Below are 10,474 nucleotides of genomic sequence, written 5' to 3' on the forward strand. Positions count from 1 at the left end.
TTTTTTTTGAGACGGAGTTTCACTCTTGTTGCCCAGGCTAGAGTGCAGTGGCACAATCTCAGCTCACCACAACCTCCGCCTCCTGGGTTCAAGTGATTCTCCTGCCTCAGCCTTTCAAGCAGCTGGGTTAAGACATGCGCCACCATGCCTGACTAATTTTGTATTTTTAGTAGAGATGGGGTTTCTCCATGTTGATCAGGCCGGTCTTGTACTCTTGACCACAGGTGATCCACCCGCCTCAGTCTCCCAAAGTGCTGGGATTACAGGCATGAGCCACTGTGCCCAGCCCTTGGATTTTCTTAAAGCAGAAACATCCATATGAGAAAGAAAAATTGTAAACTATAAGGGAGGCAACTCCTGCACTGCTTGGGAATCTACACTAGAGTCTGCATTTGATGTAATAGAGAAGAGGATGCCACTCTAGATTCCAGAGCAAGGAAGTGAGAGAAGAAAAACCATGTTTGGTAGCAGGATACATTGGAAAGGAGAATGTCAGGGCTCGAAACACAAAATACAGAACTGAAAATTTTGTTAAAGTGTGGACGTATGGTTCTGAGAGCTGCTAATGAGGAAGACCAGTGGGGCTAACATTTTAGAATATATTAATTCAACAATAAGCTAAAGTAGCAAATTAGACTTCAGTGGACTCTGTTGAATCTTACTGGGCTCCAGTGGGAGCCTCAACCATTTGATATAGATACAACTGGACCTCCAGGTACAGTGTGAAATATGAGTATGTTCTGAAACAGATCTTCAACACCGTGATTCAGAACAGAAACCCCTAGTATGGTTTGCTACTTTGGGGATGGTTGGTGTGAGTTCCGGTGACTTGGTCTAAGTTATACTCCACTCTTTATTTCCTTCAGGAGATCTTCATTGATTATAGTTGACTCAGAACCATTGGGACCCCAGAGTTTAAGGCTTGGCTATATATAGGCATTGAATCTTATGGGTACTATGTACCTACTGTTTTGGAGCTTTGGCCACAAAGTAGTTCATGGTTATTCAACATAAAGCTATCGGAGGCTGGGCATGGTGGCTGATGCTTATAATCCCAGCACTTTAAGGGGCCAAGGCAGGAGGGTCACTTGAGCCCAGGAGTATAAGACCAGCATGGGCAGCCTAGCCTCTAAATTTACAAAAAAAAAAAAAAAATGGTGGCACATGCCTGTAGTCTCAGCTACCTGGGGAGGATCACCTGAACCCAAGAGTTGGAGGCTGCAGCGAGCTATGATCGCACCACTGACAGCACTCCAGTCTGGGCAACAGAGAAAGGCCCTGTCTCAAAAACAGTTTTAAGCTATGAACCAAATTCTGCTGCTGCCCCTAGGGGCACAATTTGCAAGTATCCTTAGATCTGAAATAGCCACTGAGTGGAGAGAAAGTGAAGAGGCAGTGAACAGTACCTTGTATTTCATTGCTCCTCCACTTGTCTAGGTCAAAGTGGAATTTCCTAGTCTGTGTTTTTTAAAAGTAGAACATAAGAGAAGTCAGGGAGAGACAGGAGAAATAGGGATTCAAACAGATAATTCTAGAGTTTTCTTTAAAATTGAGTTACTTTTAATAGGTTTTTACACACCACCACTGCACAGAGGTTGTATTTAGGATGTTTCCAGAAAATTGGGGAAATATAAGGAGTGAGGTCCAATTTAGCGAGTGGGTAATGAATATCCGTTCTCAGCTTCCTTTTCATTGTACCCTGACTGTCAAACCTGCAGGAATAATACATGTGTAAAATACAAAGCTTGTGAACCACTCATTAATAAACTCTACATGACAAATTCCAAGTATTTTAAAAGTAATTTCTTGGCTGTGCACAGTGGCTCATGCCTGTAATCCCAGCACTTTGGGAGGCCAATGTGGGTGGATCCCTTGAGCATAGAAGTTTGGGACCAGCCTGAGCAAATGGCAAAACTCCTTCTCTACATAGCTTTTTTTTTTTTTTTCTTTCATCTTTTCTTTCTACATAGAATTCTTAACCTGTAGTCCCAGACAGTCAGAAGGCTAAGGTAGGAGGATCACCTGAGTGTAGGGAGGTTGAGGCTGCAGTGAGCTGTGGTCCAGCACTGCACTCCAGTCTGGCTGACAGAGTGGGACCCTGTTTCTAAAAAAAAGTAATTTCTTGCCAGGCACAGTGGCTCACATCTGTAATCCTAGTACTTTGGGAGGCTGAGGTGGGTGGATCACTTGATGTCAGAAGACTGAAACCAGTCTGGCCAACATGGTGAAACATCATCTCTACTAAAAATTGAAAAAAAATTAGCTGGGTATGGTGGTGGATGCCTGAAATCCCAACTACTCAGGAGGCTGAGGCCAGAGAATCACTTGAACCTGGGAAGCGGAGGTTGCAGTGAGCCAAGACAGCACCACTGCACTTCTGCCTGGGTGACAGATCACTTGATGTCAGGAGATCGAGATCATCCTAGCTAACACGGTGAAACCCCATCTCTACTAAAAATACAAAAATTTAGCCAGGTATGGTGGTGGACACTTGTAGTCCCAGCTACTCAGGAGGCTGAGGCAGAAGAATAGCTTGAACCCGGGAGGCAGAGGTTGCAGTGAGCCAAGATTGCACCACTATACTCCAGCTTAGGCAACAGAGTGAGACTCCATCTCAAAAATAATAAAAATAATAATTTCTTGGAAAGATTGATACAGACTTATAGGTAAATTACCTTTTTCTTATCTGTTTAAATACCATATCCACAAGCATCACCAAAATGAGACTGGAATTTTAATCAGGCAGTGAGATCATAAAGATTCAAGCTAAACTAAATCTAGTGGGGCAAAAAGAAAGGAACATCCAAGGCACAGCACTGGGGGAAGAGGAAACCCAACTGATAATTCCTGAGGCTTTTGCTCCAGCTGAGCCTATTTATTCTAAACAGGCTGGCTCAGCTTTTCCTTATCTTGATTTCAGCACAGGTAGTCTTGGCAATGTCCTGTTTTCAAGCTGAGGGTTGTTTTTTTTTTTTTTTTTAATATTTTAATAAGAACATTTTGTGAAAAATCTTTAACATTCTGTATTGTTACATAGATCTTAAGTTCGCAAATCTGGGCTCACATCAGAGTTACTCAGAAGTTTAAAAAAAATTATGTTCATTTTGGAAAAACAGCTGATGTAGGTCTGAGGCTGGGAAATTACTGAGACCGAGACATTCATGTGCCAAAAAGCAAAATACCTTATTTGCAAAAACTAAGGTAATGCCATGTGAACATGCAATTCTATACCTAAGTATCATCCCAAGAGAAATGAAGACTTAGGCCCACATAACAAGCTATCTGCTAGTGTTTGTAGAAGCTGTATTCCTAACTACTCAAAACTATAAACAACCCAAACATCCATCAACTGGTGGAGACATAAACAACTATGGTATACTCACAAAAAGGAATAGCACACAGCAATAAAAAAGGAACCTAATGCATGCAACAACACGTATCTCAAAAGCATCATGCTAAGTGAAAGAAAAACTCTAAAAGCTACACACAGTATGACATAGCACATTCTGGAAAACCCAATTATAGGGATGGAAATCAGATTAGCAATTTCTATAGGCTTAGGGTTGGGGAGAAGAGTGACTAGAAAGGAACATGAGAGACCTTTTTGGAGTGATGGAAATGGTCTATATGTTGGTTGTAATGATTACATGACTGCATACCTTTGTCAGAATTCATAGAACTGTGCACCTAAAAAGAATACATTTTGTGTAAGCATACCATAATAAACTAACTAATGGGGGTCCCAGAAGCTGACTTGCAGGGGCTCCCACTCGCCAATTTTGAACAATTTGAACACCAAAAGCAATGACGAGAGACGTCTGGTTTTCAGTTCTACCAGTAAGGAAACTTGGAAGTCACCATTCTGTCCTAACAAGAAGTTAATAGCTAAAAATAGCTTTTGGTTATTTTCCTTCCTCCTGGGAGGAAAGAATTAACTGAAATAAAAATAAACAGCTCTTCTTAGATCTGAAAGAGCAGTGAGGTCACAGGACAAACCACCACCCCCAAAATTGGAAAAACAGACCAGCAAACATAGAGAATCACAAACTTACCAGAGCCAAAACTGCGGAGCAGAAACTTCTGAGGGAACAGGTTTGCGTAGGAAAACCTGAATTGAGGAATTGCTGGAGGCTCAGTACAGAGTCTGAGAGTTAAAAATTTCAAGGAACCCAGTCACAGGGGGGCCCACACTTTGTGAGTTTTCTTTCCAGGAGCCCAACCACACTGTTACGGTAAATATTAGAGACAAATATTCTCATGCTTCGGGCAGGAAGAAGGGAAAGAAAGCATTCTGAAATACGCTAGAGCAGCCTCTTCTTAACGCCTGCCCACAGGAGAAACTCATCAACCAGAGCCTAGCCTGCTGGGGTTTTATCAGCGCTTAACTAATCTGGGGGAAGGAAAATACGCAACTCCAGCCCACTCTAACCATCCTGTTCCACCAAAGGGGGTGTGGAGGGACTGAGGAGCACTTACGAAGTTCGGAGTCTGGAGGCATAGTTTCATTCAAAGACTGAGACCTCTCACACCTATAATCCTAGCACTTTGGGAGGCTGACGGGGGCTGATCATGAGGTCAGGAGATCGAGACCATCCTGGCCAACATGATGAAACCCGTCTCCACTAAAAATAATAATAATAAAAAAATTAGCTGAGCATGGCGGCGAGTGCCTGTAATCGCAGCTACTCGGGAGGCTCAGGCAGGAAAATCACTTGAACCAGAGAGTTGGAGGTTGCAGTGAGCCGAGATTGCACCACTGCACTCCAGCCTGGCAACAGAGTGAGACTGCGTCTAAAAAAAAAAAGACTGAGACTCACTGACAGAATTACAGAATGCTTCCCCTCCCACTCTGCCTTACACCATGTCATTAAGGTCTATTTACGTCAGGTTCTCTTACCCAGTTCATCATATCTGGCTATCAGGAAAAAATATAAGGTATACTAAAAAGCAGAAGCAGAGTTTGAAGAGACAGTAAGCATCAGAACCAGATAGGGTGTGGGAATTATCAGACTGAGAATTTAAAACTGATTAACACACTAAGGGTTCTAATGAATAAAACATGCAAGAATATATGGTCAATGTAAGCAGAGACTTGGAAATCCTAAGAATGAACCAAAAGAAATGCTAGAGGGATCCTTGTTAGTATAGCGGTTACTTTGAATAAATAAAAAAAAATGCTAGAGGTATCCTTGTTGGTATAGTGGTTAGTTTTTTGTTTTTTTTTTTTTTAAAGCTAGATGTAAAAAAACACTAACACATGAAGAATGCCTCTGATGGGCTTATTAGTAGACTGGACACAGCTGAAGAAAGAATTTCTACTGAGCTTGAGGAACCTCAGCAGAAACCTTTACAACTGAAACGAAGAAAGAAAAGGGACTGGCCGGGCTAAGTGGCTCACACCTGTGTTCCCAGCACTTTGGTAGGCCAAGGTGGGAGGATCGCTTGAGCCCAGGAGTTCGAGACCAGCTTGGGCAACAAAGTCAGAGTGCCCCTACCCCACCCCCAATCTCTACTAAAAAAGAAAAAAGAAAGAAACTAGACTGGAAAAAAAGCGCAACAATATCCAAGGACTGTGGGGCCACTACAAAGATGTAACATCTGCATAATGGAAATGCCAAAAGGAAAAGAAAGAGGACAGAAAAAAACATTTAAACAATAATGACTCAATTTCCCCAAATTAATGCCATTCACCAAACCACAGATTCAGGAAGCTCAGAGAACACCAAGAAAGATAAATGGCAGAAAAATGATACCTAGGCATTTAATTTTCAAACTGTGGAATATCAAAGATAGAGAAAAAAATCCTAAAAGAAGCCAGAGTGGGAGTCAGGAAAAACCACGCCTCTAGAGGAGCGAACATAAGAATTACAACTAACTTCTCAGAAACCATGCAAACAAGAAAGTGGGATAAAATACTGAAGGTGTTAAAAGGAAAAAACCCACCAGACTAGAATTCGGTACCCTGTAAAATTAACCTTCAAAAGTGAAGAGAAATAAAGACTTCACTGGACAAATAAAAATTGAGGGAAATTGTTGCCAGTAGACCTGCCTTACAAGAAATGTTCAAAGAGGCCAGCCACGGTGGCTGACGCCTGTTTAATTCCAGCAGTTTGGGAGGCCGGGGTGGGTGAATCACTTGAGGTGAGGAGTTCAAAATCAGCCTGGCCAACATGGTGAAACCCTGTCTCTACCAAAAATACAAAATTAGCCTGGCATAGTAGTGCGGGCCTGTAGTCCCAGCTACTCTGGCTGCTGAGACAGGAGAATTGCTTGAACCCAGGAGGCAGAAGTTGCAGTGAGCCGAGATCACACCACTGCCCTCCAGGCTGGGTGACAAAGTGAGACTCCATCTCAAAAAAAAAAAAGAAAAGAAATTTTAAAAGAAATTCTTTACAGAGAAGGAAAATGATATAGGCCAAACACTTGGATCTACATAAAGAGCACTGAAGAAGGAATAAATGAGGGTAAAATTAAAATGTTTATTTTTATTATTAATTAATCTAACATAACAGTTTACTCAAAACAATAATAGCAACAATATATTCAATTGCATATCCTTATGTATACATCATATATATTCTTTTTTTTTTTTTTTTTTTTTTTTTTGAGATGGAGTTTCGCTCTTGTTCCGCAGGCTGGAGTGCAATGGCGCGATCTCGGCTCACTGCAACCTCCACCTCCTGGGTTCAGGCAATTCTCCTGCCTCAGCGTCCTGAGTAGCTGGGATTACAGGCACGCGCCACCATGCCCAGCTAATTTTTTGTAGTTTTAGTAGAGACGGGGTTTCACCATGTTGACCAGGATGGTCTTGATCTCTTGACCTTGTGATCCACCCGCCTCAGCCTCCCAAAGTGCTGGGATTACAGGCGTGAGCCACCGCGCCCGGCCATATTCTTGTATATCTTTATATATAAGTGAAAAGAATAACAGCAATGATACAAGGGAAGCAGTATGGTGTTATTTGAAAGTGGACATAGATTAAGTGAATATTGCAAACTCTAGGGCGACCACTAAAAAGAATTTTTTTTTTTTTTGAGACAGAGTTTCTCTCTTGTTGCCCAGGCTGGAGTTCAATGGCGAGATCTCGGCTCACTGCAACCTCCACCTCCTGGGTTCAAGCAATTCTCCTACCTCATCCTCCTGACTAGCTGAGATCACAGGCATGCACTACCATACCTGGTTAATTTTGTATTTTTAGTAGAGATGGGGTTTCTCCATGTTGGTCAGGCTGGTTTTGAACTCCCGACCTCAGGTGATCCACCTGCCTCGGCCTCCCAAAGTACTGGGATTATGGGCATGAGCCACTGTGCCCAGCATCTAAAAAATGTTTTAAAAAATATAACTGATGTGGTAATAAAGGAGAGAAAATGGAGTCTCATAAGATGCTCAGTTAAAACCACAAAAAGCAGGAAAAGAGTGGTAGATAAAAATAGAAACACAAAGAACAAGGGCAACAAATAGAAAGCAGTAACAAATATGACAGATATTTAACCCAACAGCATCAATAATCACTTGGAATGTCAATGGTCTATATACATTAATTAAAAGACAGATTGTCACAGTGAATCAAAAACAAAACTCAATTATATATTATGTACAAGAAACATACTTAAAATATAAAGACACACAGAGACTAAAAGTAAACAGATGGAGGAAAATATACCATCCTACCACTAAGAAAGTGGGAGTAGCTATATTAATTTCAGACAGAGAAGTCTTCAAAGCAAAGAAAGTGATTGAGGTTAAAAAGGGCCATACATAACGATAAAGGGATCAATTTTTCAAGAAGACACAGAAATGCTTAATGTGTATGCACCTAACAACACAGTGTCAAAATACATGAGGTAAAACTGGCTAGGCTTAGTGGCTCATGCCTGTAATCCCAACACTTTGAGAGGCCAAGGTAGGCAGGTCACTTGAGATTAGGACTTCAAGCCCAGCCTGACCAACATGGTGAAACCCTGTCTCTACTAAAAATACAAAAATTATTGTCCCAGCTACTCGGGAGGCTGAGACACAAGAATTGCTTGAACCCAGGAGGCAGAGGCTGCAGTGAGCAAAGACTGCACCACTGTACTCCAGCCTGAGTGACAGAGCAAAACTCTGTCTCACCAAAAACAAACAGCAAAAAAGGAAAAATTGATAGAACTGCAAGGAGAAATAGACGAATCCACTTTTATAGTTGGAGATATCAACACACCTCAGTCAGAAATGGACAGATGCAGCAGGCAGAAAATTACTAAGGACATAAACTCAATAATACCATCTGTCCATGGAAATAACTGACATCTATAGACTCTTTCACCCAACAACAGCAGAATATATATTATTTTCAAACTCACATGGAACATTCACCAAAGCTCCAGCTAGGCTAAATAAGAATAACTTAGACCTTCTGGCCTAAGGTGTGCTTGTTAAAACACACTTTAACAAATTTAAAATAATAGAAAGTATATAATCTCTGCTCTCAGATCACAGTGGAATTAAACTAAAAAGGAAAAACAGAAAGATATCTAGGAAATCCCAAAATACATGGAGATTAAACAACATGCTTCTAAATAACACAAGTCAAAGAAGATATCTTGAAAGAAATTTCAAAATGGGCTGGGCACAGTAATCCCAGCACTTTCGGAAGCCAAGGTAGGCGATTCTCTTGAGCCCAAGAGTTCAAGGCAACATAATGAGTCATCATCTCTACAAAATAATTGTAAAAATTAGCTGGGCATGGTGTCTTACACCTGTAGTCCTAGCTACATACCTTTATCCCAGGTATGCAAGGCTGGTCCAACATTGGAAAAATTAATGAAATCTATCATATAATTAGGTTAAAGGGGAAAAAAATCACACACACAAATCAACAGACACAGAAAAAGTGTCTGACAAAATCCAACACCCATCAAGATAAAAATACTCAGTAAACTAAGAATAAAGGAGAACTTCTTCAACTTAATAAAGAATCTCTACAAATAATCCACAGCTAACATCATACTTAATGGTGAGTAAGTAGAAGCTTTCCCACTACAATCAGGAAGAAGACAAGGATGTCCCCTCTCACCACTACTTTTCAACATTGTATTAGAAGTCCTAGCTAAATTAAGACAAGAAAATAAAAGGTATACAGATTGGGAAGTAAGAAGTAAAACTGTCTTTGTCTACAGATGACACGATTGTGTATGTTGAAAATCTGAAGGAATCAACAAAAAAATCTCCTGGAAATAATAACAATTAAAGCAAGATTGTAGAATACAAGATTAATATTGAGAAAGCATATTACTCATCAGCTTTAAACAAATGGAATTTGAAATTAAAAACATGGCTGGGCACAGTGGCTCATGCCTGTAATGCCAGCACTTAGGGAGGCTGAGGCGGGCGGATCATCTGAGGTCAGGAGTTTAAGATCAGCCTGGCCAACATGATGAAACCCCGTCTCTACTAAAAATACAAAAATTAATTGGGTGTGGTGGTGCATGCCTGTACTCCCAGCTACTCAGGAGGCTGAGGCAGGAGAATTGCTTGAACCTGGGAGGCAGAGGTTGCAGTGAGCTGAGATTGTGCCACTGCACTCCAGCCTGGGCAACAGAGCAAGACACCATCTCAAAAAAAAAAAAATTAAAATTAATTTTAAAAAACACAATACCCTTCACATTAGCACCCTCAAAAATGAGATAGTTATAAAATTAACAAACTATGTACAAGACCTATAGCAGTAAAACTAGAAAATTCTCATGAAAGCAATCCAAGAACAATCTAAACAGAGAGATACAGTCTATATTCATGGATAAGAAGCTTCCATATTGTCCAGTTGTTAGTTCTTCCCAACTTGATCTGTAAATACAATGCAACCCCAGTCAAAATCCCAGTAACTTATTTTGTGGATATTGACAGAATGATTCTAAAGTTTATGTGGTGAGGTAAAAGATTCAGAGTAGCCAAAACTATACTGAAGGAAAACACAATCGGACTGACGTTACCAAACTTCAGAACTTATTTTACAACCAGAATAGTCAAGACAGTGTGATATTGGTGAAAACAAAATAGAAAAATAATGTTATAGACTCGAGAGCTCAGAAATAGACTCACATAGATATAATCAGCTGATCTTTGACAAGGGAGCAAAGGTAATATACAATGGAGAAAAGATAACCTTTTTCAACAAATGGTGTTGGGACATCTGGATATCTATGTGAAAAAAAAATCCACACATGGGCAAACCTTACACCCTTCACAAAAATTAACTCAAAATAGATCACAGACCAAAATGTAGAACAAAAAACTGCAAAATTCCTGGAAGATAACACTGGAGAAAATCTAGATGATCTTATGTTTGGCCATGACTTTTTAGATGCAACACCAAAGGCCTACTTTACAAAAGAATTGATAAGCTTAACTTCATTAAAGACAAAATTTCCTGTTGTACAAAACACTGTTGAGAGAATAAAAAACCAGCATGAACAGAAAAAAAAAAAAAAAAAAA

General features: G+C 40.4%; 1 protein-coding gene across 1 annotated transcript in view; it reads right to left on the minus strand.

Annotated features, from left to right (window-relative positions):
* USP50 (ubiquitin specific peptidase 50) overlaps positions 1-10,474 on the minus strand; it is a 56,473-nt gene that overhangs the window by 35,603 nt on the left and 10,396 nt on the right. Inside the window, 1 exon segment of the mRNA XM_017517884.2 lies at positions 1,580-1,712. Within this exon segment, the coding sequence (XP_017373373.1) occupies positions 1,580-1,712 (133 nt within the window).

Source organism: Cebus imitator, unplaced genomic scaffold, assembly GCF_001604975.1.
Source record: "Cebus imitator isolate Cc_AM_T3 unplaced genomic scaffold, Cebus_imitator-1.0 Scaffold651, whole genome shotgun sequence".
Lineage (NCBI taxonomy): Eukaryota > Metazoa > Chordata > Mammalia > Primates > Cebidae > Cebus > Cebus imitator.